Here is a 20,427-nt window from a genome sequence, read left to right on the forward strand (position 1 = left end):
TCATTACAATTTTATTGCAATCATTTGTAGTCCCATCAGTAACACTCGGATTGTATCCATATTTCAACTGGTTGTGTATACAACATGTATGCATGTTACTGTCCAATATCACAGTGATCCGACCACCATCATACAGTGTATCATGAGTGTATCATTACCCCACAATGCGTTGTTTTTTTGCATGATTTTGTGTCGTATTTCAATACTATTCAACCGTTTATTTTGACCCTATACAACAGCCATTGTAACTCTGTATTGTTACCATATTGTAATGTGTATATACATGTCATCGAGTCAACCAATGCAGTACTGTATAGGCATATGGCTGCATTTGCATCACCACCCAATATTCGTACAAAAAAAAACCGGCAATTGAGCCGTAATCCAATGCATACGTATGCTGATCACCACCATAATTGACCGCTGCATTAATATATCCGCATTCGGACACTCCAAACGTCATACTAACCACTCGTGTTTGATATTATCCGGACATTCGGACAGGATACCATGTCTGATATTCGGACAATATATCCAACTTTGTCAATATTGATGCTATCGTATTGATATATTGACCATTGTAATATATATACATGATATGTATACAGTCCAAACCACAGCGCAATAAGTCGTGTTTTGAGTGTATACCGACGTGTCCAATTCGGTCGACAGTCGTGACTATAACATGTTGTTAGTTTAGTTGACAACATGCCATGATGCATGTCCAATATATAGTATGTATATACATACATGTCCAGTATCAATCGCATGCATGTAGTGTCATTATTCATCGAGATACACGCATTTCCAGTTTCATGTCAAATATTCGTGCTATGTGCAAGTTGTATTTTTTGCATGTATCGCATGTCAACACATGCATGCATTGTACATACCAATGCCATGTGCATATACTGTAGCAGTTTCATGCAACTATTGTCACTATTGACGACGATATACGACATCAAACACGCCAAAACGTCATTTTCGGACTTTGGTCGACCCATTCCATGTCAGATATTAACCATAGTGCGTCAGTGACATCATAATTCGATCCGCAACACATAATTACATATATGTGGTGCATACCAAGTCATTTGGTCGACTTTTGTGGTCATAGTCGATATTAAAGTTTTTAGTTTGCAATTGGTTTGAAACGACGAGCTCTACTTGTTATTTTAATCTAGTATCGTGTCTATCAGTCAATCAACAATTTATCTTGTATGCAAATGCGTCAAAAATACATGTAGTATATCGTTCTGATTCGATATCAGTTGGCATTGACACTGTACGACCACTACTGACCAAGTTATTAACATATTATCGACTAGCTCATACTGTCCCAGCATGTCGTCAAGAAAACCATCATATATTACAGTGTTGTGCCAACAAACATGCATGGATTGCATTGAAACTGGACATGATACAATATCAAGTGTATACATGTATTGTCATGGCATCAAACTGGCATGATATCATGTATTGGTTGTGTAATAGACCATAATATATGCCAACAAAACGCTCCAAATCAGGCATGATTATAGTCGTAAATATATTATTGTGACTGTGTTGTTGGACAGTGACTATCAATGACTGTCAATAACTACTAGTGACTATCAACAACTGTCAATGACCATCAATAACTATCAATAACTGTAAAAACGATCAAGGTTTGTAGCCTGACAGTGTACAACCGAGTTTATTAAATCGTGTAATTCTGGTCGTTATTCGACTTTACCCAACACTTGAACACTCGATTGTTGCATACAGTTTGACAGTCGTCATACATGGCCATGTGTATGCTGTTGTATAACCAGAGACGCAGTAGTGTTGGCATGTGTTGGTTGAATCGACATACTCGACACACACTAGTCAATGCAGTTTTGTCCGAATCCCTATTTTTGTTGGCTGTAGTTTTGCACAAACTTGAAACAGTCGTCGTAACAGTGTTACTGTCATTGTCATCAAGCTGTAGTATGTGTAACTGTAGTATTGGTTGAGCTATTGACCATGTATTCGAGTATGAACGACTGTAGTTTTTTACAAACAATTGGTCAAACAACTGGTCCAACAACAGTCAAACAACTAGTCAAATGCAGGTCTGGACAATCGTTAAACAATCGTCAAATACTGGTCAGAATGCAGGCTAAACTAATCAAACAACAGGTTGAAATGCAGGTCAAATACTCGTCAAATACACTCGTCAAACACTGGTCAAATACTAGTCAAAATACTCGTCAAATATGATCAAATACAGGTCAGAATAACAGTCAAACAACTAGTCAGAATGCAGGTCTGGACAATCGTCAAACAACTGGTCAGAATGCAGGTTGAAATACTGGTTAAACTAATCAAACACTCGTCAAATACACTCGTCAAATACTCGTCAAAATACTCGTCAAATACAAGTCAGAATAACAGTCAAACAACTGGTCAGAATGCAGGTTTAGACAATCGTTAAACAATCGTCAAATACTGGTCAGAATGCAGGTTGAAATGCAGGCTAAACTAATCAAACAACAGGTCAGAATGCAGGTCAAATACTAGTTAAAATACTCGTCAAAATACAAGTCAGAATAACAGTCTAAATACTAGTCAGACAACTGGTCAATATGTGGATTAAACAATCGTCAAACAATCGTCAAATACCGGTCAGAATACTAGTTTAAATACTCGTCAAATACACTCGTCAATTAAACTATACAGTGCATTTGATATTCATACATTACACAATCAATCGTTAGTAAATATGCCAGTCATCGATATGTATTGTAATCAAATGAATGTATCGGCCATTGTAACATGAATATATGATGTGTATACAGTCCAAACTACAGTGTAATATCGTGTGTTTTGAATGTGTTCCAGTTGCGTCCAATTCAGTCGGCAGTCGTGATTATAACATGTTTCCAATTTGATTGACGATATGGCCTGATGCATGTCCAGTATATAGTATGCATGTATACTCATGTTCAGTGTCAATCGCATGCATGTAGTGTCACTATTGGTCAAGATATATCCAATTTTGGTATCATGTCAAATACTAGTGGTAAGTATAAATTGTATATTTTTTTGTAATTTCATGACAATACATGCATGCATCGTACATACCAATGCAATATCTATATACTGTAGCAGTTTCATGCAACTAGTGTCAGTATTGGTCAAGATATTCGACATCAAACACGTCAAAACGACACCTTCGGACATGCATTTGGTGGTCATGATACACATTGATATACTGCCCCAATGACGACGTAATCATATACACAATACATGACTGTATGTGTGCCATACATTGCAGTTGATTTCGACATTGTATGACCACTGTAGACCGAGTTATTGACACGCCAAACATCGACTATAATATCCAACCTACAAAACGTCAGCTATTCAATTACTGTGTTATCAAACATGCATGGATTGTATTGAAATTGTACATGATACAATACCAAGTATATACAAGTATTGCCATGTCACCATATCAACACAGGCTTGAGTATTGGTTGTGAAATCGACCATTTAGTACGCGATTGTGATGATGCAAATGGTCCACTTTGAACGCATATAACTTGGCCAATAGCAGTTATTTCCCAACCATATTCAAACTGGTTGTGTATATAGTATATCACCATTGATTGAGCATGCATATGCACGGTTTGCAGACATTTATAATTCGTGTTGAATGTGTTGTATGTGACCATTTGAAACTCGACTAATTGTGGTGTATTTTGACATGTATTTTGACTGATGTTTAGCGTCTGTTCATGTGTCATTGATGCACCATTGACATGCTGTATTGTCCAACATTATGTGGTGATGTTGCAATCAACAAATTGGTGCAACACTGAATGTATGTGGTGATTGTCGAGTATCGAGTTCATCTAGTTGTTTCTTGGTGTTTTCAATATCTATAAGCATCTTGTTCATAATTCCAAGGTATGTGTTGTGTGTCAATGGTCTTGTTGCTCATAATGTGTATTTGCTACTAGGTTTTCAACTGTTGGTAGTGTTGCTCGTGGACATATGACGACATATTGATGTTGTATATAGTTTGGAGGAATATCACAAAAGTCAAAGATAAGCGTGAAAAAATGAACCAATATGTTGATTGTGTTGTTTAATAGAGTAAAAGGTTGACCCTTTTATAAAAATAATATGACAGTTATGCGTATCCGTGATTTAAACAACATAACTGATAAACTCCCTTGTTACCCTATAGTTATTGCATAAAAGGTGGCGATAGTCATTGCATCAAACAGTTATGCGTTGCGTATGGATCCTGATTCGTTTTATATTAATTGCCTAATATGTCTCACATTACCAATGTCCAACATTTTCAGGTACGACTACTTGATCAGTTGTAGTTATGGTTTCCTTTTGCGAATAAATGTGCCACTTGAACCTGAAGTACTTGGTTGTTCAGGCAATCTAGCACTATGCACCAAATTCATGATCAGTATTAATCGACACATCCACACATCAATATCAAGCAGCTTACTGTGATGGTGACCAGATCACTCGATAACCGTTTGAAATAGTAGGATATTTGCTAGTCATGACTTCGCATCCACATCCAGCACCAAACCCAATGCGTTTATTTTGTAAATCAAATGTCAATCCAAGTTGGGCCATAAATGGAATACCAAGAACTGCATTGTCATTTGAACCAGCTTTTATAGCAAATCTAACTATAATCCAACATGTACATTAGTCAGGTTAATCAAACAACACGTATTGCATACAATTGTCAAATACTTGCAATTTTTAGAACCAGCTCTCTGTATATAGTCTTTGGGACCCAACTTGATTGTTACAACGGAATTGCAATTGGCATCAGTTACGGGGTTTTGAGCAAACATTGTAATTGAAAGCGTTGGCAGCTTGCCCCAATCGATATCAAAACCGGATTCAAGCATTGCGTAGTTTTGCGAAAATATTTTTTTAACCATTACTTTTCCGAGTTTGTCACTAAATATATTAATGTTGACAGTGATCGCACCACTATCAAGAATAGCATCAACCAACGCTTCCACGACTGCTTCAGGAAAACGCATATGTAAAAAGCATGTTTCCACACTCGAGTACAAAGTACGTCCATTTTCCACCTTTTTTTGGAATTCCTCGGGCAGATCCACTGGTTCGTCATTGACTAGTATACTCTTGATGTTGACACTAAATTGATTGTCTGATGGTGAATTTACCCATGCAACACTTGTTCCATCCGTTCCGCATTTTGGAGTTACGTCCGTGTTTCCTATATTGATGAAGCTATTTGAAGTCATTTCATACGGACATAGTTGAAGACCAATCTCGTTATTAGGAATGACATCATTGGTGTACAAAGCATCCATTGCAGTGGCTGGTGGATGATGATTTGACAACGAGGGATAGCCAAGTCCAAATATTCCATCAAACTTTGAACTGATACCAACCGAATCTGGTGATTGTTTTTCAACTGCTAGTACTGGTAAATTGATGCCAGCTATCCTAGTACCCGGAATCGTCACAGTAGCTGTGGAACTAAACCCATTATACTCATCGCCTTTGTAATCTATAGTAACGGGTTCCCCACTTGGAGTGTGTTGCGGAGTCAAACCTACATCGTTGCTTGAACTAGGAAGTGGTACGACTATATCAGCCATTGATGAATCGACTTGCAAATTCAACTATTTTAAACAAGTGTGAGATTGATTCAATGTAATATTATTGATATCAAACTACAATGCATAGCATGATACATACATTGACTCCATCAACATTGACTTTAATTGTGTAGCATTTTGTGATATCACCACCCAATTCAACGGGTGATCGTTTTGACAGCCTATTGTTTGATGGACTGGCACTTTCAAAAGGTGATTCTAATGCAAGTCGAATTGCAGCAACCGCTTGTAACGCAAGTAGAACGCATTCTAGAGTAATCAACATTGTATCGAGTAGTGTAATGAAAATGGGTTGAATCTGATACATGACTGCCGTTTTATAATGACGGCAGTTTCAAGGGTGACAATCGACACTTTCCAAATGGGTATTTATAAAACACAAATGCACCATGCAGGGTGGGCAAAGCCAAAAACACCCTGTAGGGTGAATCAATAACAAGCATCGCTGTTGGTGTATAATCAACCTCGGTATTATGCTGCGTTGATCTCTCCAATTGCGATCATGTATTCAGTGATCAGGTAGTATCAGACCATTACCCTGATTATGGATATTTATCATCACATATACAATCCATCACTACAGCATATACTGTCATTGTATACCAAATACTTGACTGATTGTTCAATTGGTCATGTATTTGATTTGTCCGAGTGATTCAAACCATGTGGAAATGGTTGTTGAAATATAAATCATCCAAAGTTGATTCAGATTGTCGCTAGCTGTAATCTGTTGATCTGTCAATGTGTGACCATGTGTCAATGCACACAGTAAATTTGAAACCAACTTGCATAGTTGTCAATGTTCAAATCAAAGCCGCAAAGTTTCATTCTATTTATCATTGTTCATGGCTCATGGCTCACGGATAGCTGATCAATAAATCACATTCGACATGATTGTTTTGTTGAACATATCTCAGTAGATTTGTTTAGTTACGATTTCAATCAATTCAACAGCTTTGGAAATAACAGTGGTAGCGTAGTAAATGGTTTTAATAGCAACAATTCATATCGATTTTGCAAGATTCATATTTTTGATGTAGAAAATCATGGTTTGTAACAGCTATTTGTTGTGTATACATCATAAACTATCAACCGTTTTGTCATGCATCAACACCAATGTACAGTGTGACATGGTATGTTGAATAGATTCAATGTTGATTCAATATTCCCAATATTCTCAATACTATAAACAACATATGGACACCAAACAATACCAGTTTTTCAACCGATATTCACAACTAAATTAGTCAGACTATTTATCCAAGATGTGCAACTCAGACCAAACATCATGTGTACAATGGTGGATGGTTTGCATGTTTGAATAATGGACAACGTTCAGTGCTAGACTAATACCCAATGTAAATCATCAAGTGATGGCAGGGTTTTCAACAAATAGTTTCGATTACATTTTGACCAATAGCAAGTGTTGATCGGAGGTGATCATCAATGAACAATCATGGACAAAACTCGTTCAACTATATAGTGGACGAATGTAACATTGCATGATTGTCTACTTATCAGCGATATGTATATTAATGACATGAACAAACAAATGGATGGTATCATTAGTACAGGTTTTGATCAAGGTTTTGAAAACCAACTTCAAGTCTTTGCGCCAGATTGTCATAATCTTGAATGACTGGTGACTGTCAGTGCAATATTCCTACTCAATACGTTCATGGACACGGTAGTTTCAGCAAATCATTGCATGATTGGTTACTTTGACATGTTGGATTTACATGGTACTCAATGGTATGATTGATAGGTCAATTGGCAATTGTTTCGTGTTTTTAGTCATTTATTTGCCTGCAATAAAAGCGGCTTGATCTCATATACCAGGAGTTTGACAAAAATACAAGACTCATTGTCATGACACTATTTCAAGAGCAGTCATTGCACATTGGTGTTCACCAGACAAACAAACCATCGAGTATAGCGTATTTTTCAATTTTCAGTTTTTGGCATTCAGGTTTGGGTTTTGATCAATCGTTGAACCAAGACTAAATCATCATTGGTTGCTACAGCTGGCCAAACAAGCTTACTCGATAAATATTACAAATCATATAACCCAAATCATCAAAATCACTCCAAACTGCTGACAAGTCATTGACAAGTCACCGCCAAGTCACTGCCAAGTTGGTTGTTGCTAATTCATCAGTGTTGGCAGCTACAATAATCAATCAATATATGTTTTGAAAATCGATTCGCACAATCTGCACAACTTTTGGACGAGTCATGATCCAAGATACTGTCGCTGTTGGTTTTGATGTTATAACCAATTCAATGCCACATCCAAATGTTGTCAAAATCATCCAAAAACTATTGTGTTGACAAGCATGTGTATTGGCATCAATTCCATTGTAAAAATAGTCGTATAGTTTAGAGTGATTGCTCGCGAGGTCAACAATATCACCACATTCACGAGATGGAACTTTTACAAAGCTACAAATCATATACTGCATGCATGTCGTTGGCATCGAGTCTGTGATTGTTGAACAGTGTTATGGTCTTGATCGTAGTCAGTCCACCAAATCCAAAATGTGTTGGGTTTGAAAATACTATATATTTTCAAAATCATTGATCTGACAATTAGGTCGCATCTTGTTGAATCCCAGCCTGAATATTTGACACCAGCTGCTGCGATTGCATCCAATAAACCAGCATTGATGCTTGTATCATGAATACCCTGAATATCAGTCATGACATTATCCATGCATATACATAATATGTTTGGTGGCAATTTGTCTCCAAATGCAATTTTGGATTTGACATTGTCATGCAGTCAAACCATGTTTTTTTGCAAAACATCGGTAAAAGACTGTAAACATGCGGATCTCAACCACAAATCGTTCAAAAGTTACAAATACAAGTCATCAAAAAACGTATATCGTTGTCATCAGACAATTTACCATCACACTGCACGACACTTGTACAAAGTTTGTTGGACAAAACTTGGTTGATATCTAGGATACGGTTGAAACTGACAAGCATGTGTGTTCATATTGTCACCAGTGTTGTATTTGATATTCAATCAGTGTGTATTACACTGTCTGACCAATATTGACCACACTACACTAAATAATCAAATGCCAAACAATCTGTAAACAGAGCAAGACACCACTCTAATTCATTATTTGCCACAAACTACCGACTGATCAAATGTCGTTGAGATATATAACACACTATCAAGACGTGTAATATGTCGAGTTGCAACAACACTAAATACATAATAAATGCATAAATGTCCATTTTTAATGGTCTTGGTTGTTGTATAATGGCTTGAGCAACTTTTTAAACAGCGAAATTGATGTTCAACATCGTTGAGCAAGCCATTTCAACACAAACGCATTTACAAGCCAACCCATATTAATAACTGTATCAGTTGTATCAGCTGTAAACCATACTGTAAAATGATGCTATGTTTGGCATGTATTTGACATGTACATGTTGTACATTTTCAATTGCCATTTCATGTATTGGATTATCAGCATAATAAGCGCAGTATTTCAGTCATTCAGATTCCTTGTTTTGGGAATGATCATTTCTGTATCATTTTTTGCTGAAATGATAATCAGTGTGTCACTGTGTATTACTGTTTGAACCAAAGTCAATACTGCAAGCACTCGAGTGCTACTCCAATCAACTGAGTTGAACTGACATTGATATTGATATCAGCAAGAAATCCAATTGATTTCCAAATTGAACGAGTTGATTCCAAAATATTGTTATCCACAAACATAAATGTCAATTGCAACACTTTTATCAAACCTATTGGATATCAAATCCAGTAACCCATTGTAACAAGCCTCGAATTATGTCTCGGAACAATGCAGCCATGACAAAATACAACACTTTACCAGGTTTGCTGTATACAACAACATATATTTGGAGCAGAGTTTGAACATATAGTTGCGCAGTTATTTGAAGTTTGTGTGTTTCTAGTATCATAACCAAAATGTGTGTTATTCCATCATCAATACTTTGCTCACAATACACTCAAACTATTGCTACACAATCAGTTGTCAATGACCATGAGTAGTATATGTAGTGCACTGGATGATACCACTTGTTTTAAGCAAGACTGCTAAAATATTCAAAAGTTGACGACATACTTTGATACATTCGTCCATGATGATTGTGATTGATATTGAACGCATTTGGTTTGTGGTTACAATGTGAGTTCTGGTTTTAGAACTAATCAGAATCGGATTGTCTGGAATTGTCTGGAATTGTTGTTGTGCTAGATTGGTGTTTTCACCTATAATCACTGCTAAATTCGATTCAAAGTTGTCAGGTGTGATATCCTGACAAATGCCGACATTATCAAAATGCTTACCGTATACAAGTTGATTAAAGTTGCAAGTTGTCTGCCAAACTCATACTTGATGCTTCAATCGGACACGATTGGATGGTACAAGGATGTGTCAACAGAGCCATTATTTGTCAAAAAGCGTATGTTACAATAGTAAACTTGAATTTGGACTTTTCATGCTAAATGCATATCAATCCCTTGAATGTACACAATTGTATAATGCCAGTTTTATTAACATTGAATTATCAAATAATTGGAATGGTTGGAATGGTTGAAAATATGTCATATCAGTTGTAAAATACAACCATCACTTTCTACTCTTCAAATCTGGTTGTATTAGTGGGAGTTGTATAACGTATTGCTTCAATCCATGAATGGGTTGTACCTGCTCTGTGCCATCAATTGGGTTGAAACTCTGCTTTTTGAACCCTTTAAACTGGTGAGGCGGAACCACAAAGTAGAGTTTGGGTTCATCATACAAATTGCACAGTTTTGTAAGAATATCAACTCCACAAATAGGATGTTCAGCAGCAACTGTAAATTGAAACATTCCCTGTTGACTGAGTGAATCAATTGCCACAAAATTATCGTCATCTGTCGGTTCGTAATAGTTGCCATCAAGTGCTGCAGCAGTAGGAATAGTATCTATTCCAAATGTAATTCGTTGGCCATTGAGTGCATCCAAAGTGATCTTTGTTGCTTTACCATCTTCCAAGCATCTGCATTTGAGAGTTTGTCCACCAGTACAAAAAACCACATGTCCGTATATTTCAAACAAATGTCTTGAAATCTCGGTTGGAATACCATCAAACATTTGCTGCATATTGGTAATCATTTGAGCAGAATGACGTTTCCAGAGTTGTTCTCCAACATATCTTGAAGCAATATCAACATGCAGGAATTCGTACTGTCCGTCGTCCGACACAATGGTATGAAGCAATGTATGAGTATTTGCAGATATTTTGATTGTGAATCCAATGTTTCGTACCCCTTTGACTGCATCAACATCAGCCAAAGCTTTCTCCATTGGATTTGATACAATATCAAAGACAGAACGAGCTACACCACCATACATGCGATATCTCTCATTGATAGTCTCAATGGGTACATCCGGATAGCAATGACGTCGACAAGTCTGTAACTCGTCCAAAGTCCAAACAGGAAAATACCATTGCCTTGCCATCTTTTGTTTGACGAATTCCTTGTACCATTCCGAACGGGGGGATGACATGAACAAGACAATGCAACATGATGATCTTGGAGTCGTGTGTCCATCAACAATATACAATGTATCTTGTTTCCTAACAATATTGGCCATTTCAAGTCCAAGCTCTGTGACGAGTTGTTGCTGCAAGTCAAAGCATTTGTACGAGGATCCCACTTGATAAACAATCCGGTTTGGCTTCAAGGACAGAGTTTTCGTGGTAAAGTCATCCATCAAGCGATGCAATATGTAGACAAAAAACAGTGACTTTCCGATGCCTGATGTTCCAGATATTGCAAATGATTCCATGCCACGATCAATTTGATCCAAAAGCAAGCCAAACACATCATGATAGCACTCTCTAACATATAGTTTTTGGATTTTGTCTTGGGTGTATGGGAAAAAGACATGATCTGTCGACTGTATACATTCATCGATCAGCTGGGCGTTTGCAAACGACTTGAATTGGGTTGTCAAATCATTGGGTTCGGTACGTTGTCGTTTAGGAGAAAAGTCTTGATGGTTTGCTGTTGATAAAGAAGTAGAACCTGCATCAAAAATGGCACTTTTGCTTGGTTTCCTGGTAGGTAGAGGTAAACAACCAATAACAACACAATAACCGTCTTGAGTAAAGTAGTCTTGAGAAAGAGAGTCGAGTAAAGCCCAGGTGTTGATTAGTTGGTCCTTGTTGCTGTTGGTGTATAGTTGCAGTTGAGGAGCATCAATGTCAGCCATAGCAGGACCATACTCAGACTTGATAGCATCCTGAACTCCACTCAGGTCTTCAAAGTCAGTCACATCGATTTCAGTAGTAAGTGTGCCATATTCAACATTGAGGTATCGTTTTGGTATTTTATGAGGAGAAAAAGAGTAAAAAAGCAATTTATTTGTCAAATTGTAAAACAAAAATCGACTTTTTAATCGAGTCAAAATAACAAAATTTTGGGATATTTCAAGACAATTCACACGATTTAAATATTTGGAAATTAGTCAAATTTACACCAGAATTAATGTCTCATTAATGTGAGACATTACTAGTGTGAGAGTGTTGACTTGCATTGTGTGAGACATTAGTAGTGTGTGAATGTGAGACATTTCTGAATAGTTTAACAATCAAAAACCATCAACAATGACGTTTGAACTGGAATTCACATGACTTTCTTGGTTTCTTCCATTTTATAAACACACTCACTCACTTGTTAATAAACAACACAATCGAATATTGATTCATTCTTTCGTGTCTTCAATCAACTGCAACACACTTGGCAATTATGACAACCATCAATATGCCATCATATGTTCACGATCCTCAAATTCAAAAGTCAATTTGAAAACCCCATTTTTAAGCATCTACAAGTCTGCAATATCAGATTTGTGGTTGGTACATAATAGGTTGCCAATAAAAGTCGACAAATTGAGCAACTGCAATGTGCCTTGCTGTATGATAGTAACATATCAGAAACTATGAATGCTTTCAAATCAAAAGTCTGCAAACGATGTCACTGCTGGCTTGTAGCCTCTGTTTACAAACCTACAATCAACATATTCACTGGATTCGTATAATGGTAAATGCTGAACCACAAACCGCTGATGATATTATTATGGACAATGCTCATATGATTGGAAATCAAACGATTGGTGCAGTTTCAGATGCTGTTTCATCACACAGAAAGTCTTGCTACAGAGTCTGAATCCAATAGCAGTGAATCTGCAGTTTGACCAACACAGTCATTAATTATCGTTTGAAACTCGAATCAAGTGATGATGTTGCTGTTTCAGATGCACTCAATGTCATCAATGCAGTAACATTGTAACCAACTCAAATCATTGATCATGAACCAATTTACCGTGTCTTGATAAAAACACTGATAAACCATCATTCATACATGAGCTTGTCAAAAGTATGGACCGATTGCTGAACAGATGTTTAAAGTGGAGCTCAAAACAGTGCAACTCAATGTGCAGCTTTCTCACGACTTTCCCGCTACAAAAAATACAGTCTTGGAACTCAAAGTGTACATCAACAATACTTGTGTGTATTGACCATCAATGATGCTGTTGGTGTAGCATACACAATGTGCATTGCATAAACGCTTGTTTGTTTGCTGGAGCTATTTCAAGCAAGCAAAAATACTAAAAGGTTCAGTTTGATGAATGTCTGGTGTATATTTACAATGAATTCAAACTCGAGAGATTGTCGTATTTTGCATACAAGACATACTACAATCTATTACAACAATATCGTGTATTTCAATATGCACCCATTCGATTTACAACAATGGCATAAACATCATCACATTTGAACAATGGTTCAGTCGTACAAAGTCCAATAACAGCCATGAATTGTATCAGACATGAACATACTGGTGCAAAATTCACATCAAATAACACACCGCAACAAACATGTTTCTGGTAGATGGTGGAATTGATGTCATTGATTTTCAAGTACACGATATTGATGTTGAATGATTCAATAAACTATACTCGTCGAATTTGTGTACTTTTTTCAGTTGCATCGTTTCTGATTCCGAGTTTGAAGCATAATAGTTGCAACAGCGCTGTTGTCCAATTTGCTTGTTTTGTGAATAGTAATCATGATACCACTTGTTTGACGCTTCCTGTTGTTGAACTGGATATGGATGTCAAATTTGGATGCCAAATTTTGATGCATTGCAAGTAATTGTTGTAGTTTTTGATCGAGTCAATGAATGGCATTTATAGTTGCTCTAGAAAACAAGTTGTTTGAAATGTCCTGTCATATGTCATATGTTTTGTTGTTTTCAGGTTCACTAATTGTTGATAATGCATCCAATTGATTTCTGTTCTGACACTGCTCATTTGTCATTGTTGGATCTGGGTTTCTAGATTCAGTAACAAACGTTTCAGCAATTTGGATGTGTTCAAATTCATAATACTTGCAAGTCTGAATTATTTGATCATCATCTGAAATTGGATACGAGTAATCACTTCCACTGACCACAGTATACATAGTATACACAGCATTACTGTATATTGACTTGTATTTTACTCAAAGGTTTGTCCATTCAGTATTCCAACACAATTCCCAACATTGATTGAATGGTTTGCAGTGTTTGTTTTAATTGAACCACTTGATGGATCACTTTCATATCTTGATTCAGCAATATCACCAACTACACAATGATGGATGTGATTGTAGTCAAACACAATATGTTGCAAGGCATTAACGTATTGGTTAGTTTTAGTATATTATTGATAAAATGCAATGATGTTTTGTAATGACGTGTTAAATCCTTCAATCAAACATTGTCTGTTGTGATTTCCAACATTGACAGTGACATGACAAACACCTTTTGCTTGTGACAGACTTTGAACAAGTGTATTGCTCCGTTTGTTGTACAATACACGACATGATCAGTTGGTGGTATCATGCAACTGACAAGTGATTGCAAGTATGACTGATAGTTACAATCAACACTGGTTGTTATCATGTCATTGATGTATATGGAACAAACCATGTCAATGTATCAATCAACAATCCATTAACTGCTGATGTAATACCCAACACAGTATACACAATCAATGATATGGTTGTTGACCCATTCACAATACTCGACAAATATCAACACATCAGAAAGTTTAAATTTATTCAAAATCAAATTCATCGACACATCATCAATCTGAATCTTAATTCGGTTCTTCCAATTTCAAACCACGCCTTTTCATAAACCTTTTTAATTCATATTTGACATCATGTACTCTTCTGCTTATCTTCTTATACTCTTCTTTCAATTGCTTTTCAGTGTCTGGATCGTATTTTGATCCTGATATATCTTCTCCCATTGCTAACGCTGACCATTGTTCAAATTTAAGGGCTGCATATTCACGACATTCTTTGTGCTTTTTCTTTTGTATTATTTCAGACAATTCAAGCCTTTGCTTTATACGATTAAAGGTTCTTTGATATCTTTCGCTTAATACAATCACTTGATTTGAAACAGTATTAGCAGACTTGCCTTGTCCCATTGGTTGTTGTTGGTCTTGACTGGAAGTACTTGGAACAGCTACATTAATTGGGTCTTGACTGGGAATATTTGGATTAATTATATCAAATAATGGTTTCCAGTATTCGTCAGAAGTACTTGGATTGGGTTCATTGGTTGAACCAGGCGCTTGACTGGAAGTACTTGGACTGGATTGATCAATCGGCTGTTGTGGATCTTGGTCGGAAATATTTAAATCAGTTGCATCTATTGGGTGTTGCTGAGTTTGATCAGGAATACTTGAACTAGGTTGATCAGCTGGTTGTTGTTGGTATTTGTCAAAATTGCTTGAACCGACTTGATCAATTGGGTCAAATGCTTGACTGGGAGTATTTAAACCAGCTATATCAAACAGTTCTTGCCATTCTTCAAAAGCGTCTGAATTGACTTCATCTATTAAGCGTTGCCAGTCTTTGTCAGGAATGTCTAGACCGGGTTCATCAGTTGATTGTTTTCGACTTTGTTTGGAAGCACTCGGACCGGCTTGATCCATTGGTTGTTGTTGGTCATATTTGGAAGTGTTTGAACCGGGTTCATCAATCGGCCGTTTTCGACCTCGTCTGGAAGTACTTGGATCAACTACATCTATTGATTGTTGCTGATCTTTGGGAATATTTGAATCAGGTTTATCAGTTGTACCAGATACTTGGCTGGAAGTGCTTGAACTGGGTTGATCTACTATATTTTTCCAGTCTTCATTGGAAGTGCTTGGATCAGTCGAATCAAATAGGTATTTCCAGTCTTCGTCGAAAATGCTTAAATTAGTTGCATCCACTATACTTTGCAAGTCGCCCAAAGTATTTGGATTAGGTTCATCAGTTGGACCAGACATTTGGCTTGAAGTGCTTGATGCTTGGAGTGGACCATCGTTACCAGTCGGTATCAGTATTGCATTGGCGGTTGCTGCCGCAGTCAGTACGAATAGAATATCAACCAATTTCATCAAACCAATCAATGGGTTTAAACAATTAATACAAAAACAGAGTGTTGAGATTGGTGTCGATTATAAAGCTAAAGGTAATCGATTGTATTTGTATGTTTTGTATAGCAAACCAACCCTTTTAGGTTAACCAACAACACAGGGTTACTTGATTGCTTGTAATGAGCCAATATCAAACTAGACAGTATGTTACCCCTATCCACAATATCATATTGATCAATTTGCTATTCATGTCGATTGAATTATGCTTTTACGACCCTTTTATCAGGTATGTTGAAAAGCACACCCTTCAGGAGTGTTGTGCAGCCACAAACGCTCCTTTTTACAACCATATTCAAGTAAAATGAATCACTTTGATATTCATCCTGCAATGATTGTATTCTGCATTGCAATATACAATGGTTACTACACATTGACTGCATTGATTGTTCCAAATACAACGATCATCATATGACACACAATCAGACTATAGTGTTGAATCTACACATTGTGCACTTTTAGTAATCATACATTGTACGATCACCAAGTTTGAACCCACATTCATGTTGTGTTTGACTGTCAATATTGTCAATACAACTCTGTACACACATTTGTTGTGTTCATCACCATCCAACCCAATCTCACCATTTCAATCAATCTTGGTCAATGTTGATGATTTACACGCTAATTCATTATCCAATCTTGTCTGACATTATTATTGGTTTTAATCACATTTGGTTTATACAACTGCCATGATTTGTACTACCATTATCATTGTGTATCTGATCACCAAACATTCCAATACATCAATAATACCACAGTGTAAACAGTAATACAGTTGATCAGTATTGTGGCAATACTTTTCATTCAAGTTTGTATTTGGAAATACTCGATACTGAGCAAATGATCGATTCTGTTGTACAAACGGGTTATTAGCAGTGAATGAGTAATCAACTAGACTGTTTACAATGTAATCAGACTAAATACACACAATACTGTCAATCTATGCAAGAAACATGTATCAACCAAAATAACAGACATTTCTAAAACCAACCCGTGATAAAGGACGAGTTGGGTTGTCATATATATGGTTGCATATCTACCAAACAGATCCAGACCGTACCATTATGCATGATATTATCCTGTTATAGTTCAGTTATATCCACAACATTGTGTCTAGTACACATCCAACCCTCAACGCGCCAGAATAAATTGAAACCACTTGCCAATAGATTCATGGCGCTGTACTAGCGTATACGCTTGGTCTGATGGTGACTAGTTGTATGCCAAACATGAGAGCATCTGGCAGTCAGCCCTAGATGTTGTGCACGTTTGGTGAATACAAGTACAGTTGGATGTCACGGATAGCAACAATCGACATGACAGTGGACACTATTGGACATGTACACTACAATGTGACTGTCAGCAACCATCACCATCAGTGTGTATCATGTGCTTAAAAAGTACTCGCATGCATTGGATTCAACACCACGTTTGTGATTGGGTTTGATTGGATTGTATTGGTGATGTTGTTTTGCATATACCAGTATATTGTGTGCTGATTTGAATGGCATGGTCATCCATTGTGGTTCATGTACACGATGACAATCTGACCTGTTGACACGGCCAGTTTGTTGAACGACCTGCCAATCTTCAATTCAATTATAGTACAACATCACTCATTTGGTGTAGCAGCGACAGATTGCCGAGTTTGATGTTGATCATGTTGTGACACAATCAGCAGTGTTTGATGTGTACAGTCTAGATTAACCTAAAATGACTGTGCAGTCATACCAATGGAAAAGTCATGGTTTTGAAATACTGCAACAACAGGCTGTTGGATGCTGTTGTGTCCGAGTGATCCAAAACACGACCAATTGAACAATCAGTCAAGTATTTGGTATACAGTGGCAGTATGTGCTGTAGTAATGGATTGTATGTGATGATAACTATCCATAATGGCACTACCTGATCACTGGATACATGACCCCAATTGAGAATATCAATGCAATATACTAGTGAGGTTGATTATACACCAACAGTGATGCTTGTATATTGATTCACCCTACAGGGTGTTTTTGGCTTTTTTTAAATATCCGTTTGAAGTGCTGATTATCACCCTTGAAGCTGCCGTCGTTACAAAACGGCAGTCATCTACCAGATTCACGACACTTTCATCACACTACTCGATACAATGCTGATTACTCTAGAATGCGTTATACTTGCGTTGCAGGCGGTTGCTGCAGTTCGACTTGCATTACACTCACCAATTGGAATTGACAGTCAATCAAATAATAGGCTGTCAAAACGATCACCCGTTGAGTTGGATGGTGATATCAAGAAATGTTACAGAATGAAATCCAATGTTGATGGAGTTGATGTATGTATCATGCCATGCATTGTAGTTTGATGTCAACAATATTACATTGATATCAATCTCACACTTGTTTAAAATAGTTGGGTTTACTAGTCGATTCAACAATGTCTGATACAATCGTACCACTTCCTAGTTCAAGCAACGATGTAGGTTTGGCTCCAGAAAGTACTCCAAGTGGGGAACCCGTTACTATAAAGTACAAAGGCGAAGAGTATAGTGGGTTTAGTTCCGATGCAGTTGTGACGATTCCAGATACTGGGATAACTGGCATCAAATTACCAGTACTAGCAGTTAAAAAACAATCGCCAGATATAGTTGGTATCAATCCAAAGTTTGATGGAGTATTTGGATTTGGCTACTCCTCGTTGTCAAAGCATCATCCACCAGCCTCTGCGATGGATGTTTTGTACAGCAATGATGTCATTCCCAATAACGAGGTTAGTCTTCAACTATGTCCATATGATATGCTGCAGCAAAGTTTCATCAATATAGGAAACACGGGCATAACTCCAAAATGCGGGACAGATGGAAGCAGTGTTGCATGGGTAGACTCACCAACAAACGATCAATTTACTGTCAACATCAAGAGTATACTAGTCAATGGCGAAAAAGTGGAGCTGCCTGCTGAATTCCAAAAAAAAGTGGAACATGGACATACTTTGTACTCGCGTGTGGAAACATGCTTTTTATATATGCGTTTTCCCAAAGTAGTCGTGACAGCGTTGGTCAATGCTATTGTTGGTAGTGGTGCTATCACTATCAAGAATAAGGTGCTTAAACGCAAGCACAAGCTCAGCCCGGAAGATATTGATAACATATTCTGGAAACATCATCTAATGATTAGATCCGATTTTAAAATCAAATGGGAAAAGCTGCCGTCGCTTTCAATTACAATGCATGCTAAAAATCCCGTAACTGATGACAACCGTGATTCTGTTGTAACAATTAAGTTGGGTCCCAAAGACTATATACAGATAATTGATTCTAAACATGGTAAATATTTGACAATTGTATGCAATATGTGTTGTTTGATTAATCTGACTAATATAATGTTGAATCATAGACCTGTTTTCTGTGACAGCTGGTTCAAATGACAAAGCAACTCTTGGTATTCCATTTATTACTCGACTTGAAGTCACATTTGATTTACAAAATACACGCATTGGGTTTGGTCCTGGATGTGGATGCGAAACCGTGACTGATGGATATCCTACTATTTCAAACGGTGATCAAGTGCTCTGGCCATTATCACAGTAAGTTGTTTGATATTGATGTGTGGATATGTCAATTGATACTGATCATGAATTTGATGCATACTGTTAGATTGCCTGAACAACCAAGTACTTCAAGTTCAGAGGGCAGATCTACTCTTAGGAGATCATTGTCGCGATTTGGTAGTGCTCGTCGTGGTAGTAAGCATTCAAAGGCCACTCACAAGAAAGCTTGAGGACTAAATAGATATATCAATAAAACTGGTTATTTTTTGAATGGATGGTGGTCATGATTATTTATAGTTGATATGGTGTACGCCAGGACTCTCGATGTGAATTATCATCAACTACAACTGATCAAGTAACTGTGCCTGAAAACACCCACCACACTGTCAAGAGTCACACAATGACTCTCAATAAACTCGACTGAATACAATTCATTAGTGACAAACTGATATTATATGTATTTTTAATGTGGTGTGTTCAAGTCGTGCATGTATTGGATCAATCCAGTGTGTATCGTAGTTGTTTGAATACACATCATGATCGCATAGCTCAGTCATGGTATGCATTGTTGGAATCCATCACTGTATCTGGATGATCATGTCGATATTGGATGCGCGATATCAACAGTTGAAATATGGTATACTGCTACAAATGCCATGATTATTACATTCCATTAGTATGTGTGATCATATTGCACCAATCGACCAGTATAC

At 37.1% G+C, this 20,427-nt stretch overlaps 4 protein-coding genes across 4 annotated transcripts; 1 reads left to right on the forward strand and 3 right to left on the reverse strand.

Annotated features, from left to right (window-relative positions):
- Positions 1 to 4,179: 4,179 nt before the first annotated feature.
- BATDEDRAFT_26748 (uncharacterized protein) lies at positions 4,180 to 5,970 on the reverse strand (the record flags this gene model as incomplete). The annotated part of the gene is made up of 4 exons (XM_006680974.1): positions 4,180 to 4,213; positions 4,499 to 4,684; positions 4,756 to 5,666; positions 5,743 to 5,970. 4 exons carry the CDS (start codon positions 5,968 to 5,970, stop codon positions 4,180 to 4,182), a joined length of 1,359 nt encoding a protein of 452 aa, XP_006681037.1.
- Positions 5,971 to 9,270: 3,300 nt separating this feature from the next.
- On the reverse strand, positions 9,271 to 12,274 carry BATDEDRAFT_26749 (uncharacterized protein; the record flags this gene model as incomplete). The annotated part of the gene is made up of 5 exons (XM_006680975.1): positions 9,271 to 9,431; positions 9,521 to 9,601; positions 9,694 to 9,967; positions 10,361 to 12,092; positions 12,180 to 12,274. 5 exons carry the CDS (start codon positions 12,272 to 12,274, stop codon positions 9,271 to 9,273), a joined length of 2,343 nt encoding a protein of 780 aa, XP_006681038.1.
- Positions 12,275 to 14,845: 2,571 nt separating this feature from the next.
- On the reverse strand, positions 14,846 to 16,033 carry BATDEDRAFT_90972 (uncharacterized protein; the record flags this gene model as incomplete). Its single annotated transcript, XM_006681187.1, has 1 exon — positions 14,846 to 16,033. The coding sequence occupies one exon, from the start codon at positions 16,031 to 16,033 to the stop codon at positions 14,846 to 14,848; it is 1,188 nt and encodes a 395-aa protein (XP_006681250.1).
- Positions 16,034 to 18,601: 2,568 nt separating this feature from the next.
- On the forward strand, positions 18,602 to 19,944 carry BATDEDRAFT_90978 (uncharacterized protein; the record flags this gene model as incomplete). Its single annotated transcript, XM_006681122.1, has 3 exons — positions 18,602 to 19,490; positions 19,561 to 19,750; positions 19,821 to 19,944. The coding sequence occupies 3 exons, from the start codon at positions 18,602 to 18,604 to the stop codon at positions 19,942 to 19,944; spliced, it is 1,203 nt and encodes a 400-aa protein (XP_006681185.1).
- Between the last annotated feature and the right edge of the window lie 483 nt (positions 19,945 to 20,427).

Source organism: Batrachochytrium dendrobatidis (assembly GCF_000203795.2).
Source record: "Batrachochytrium dendrobatidis JAM81 unplaced genomic scaffold BATDEscaffold_11, whole genome shotgun sequence".
Taxonomy (NCBI): Eukaryota; Fungi; Chytridiomycota; class Chytridiomycetes; order Rhizophydiales; genus Batrachochytrium; species Batrachochytrium dendrobatidis.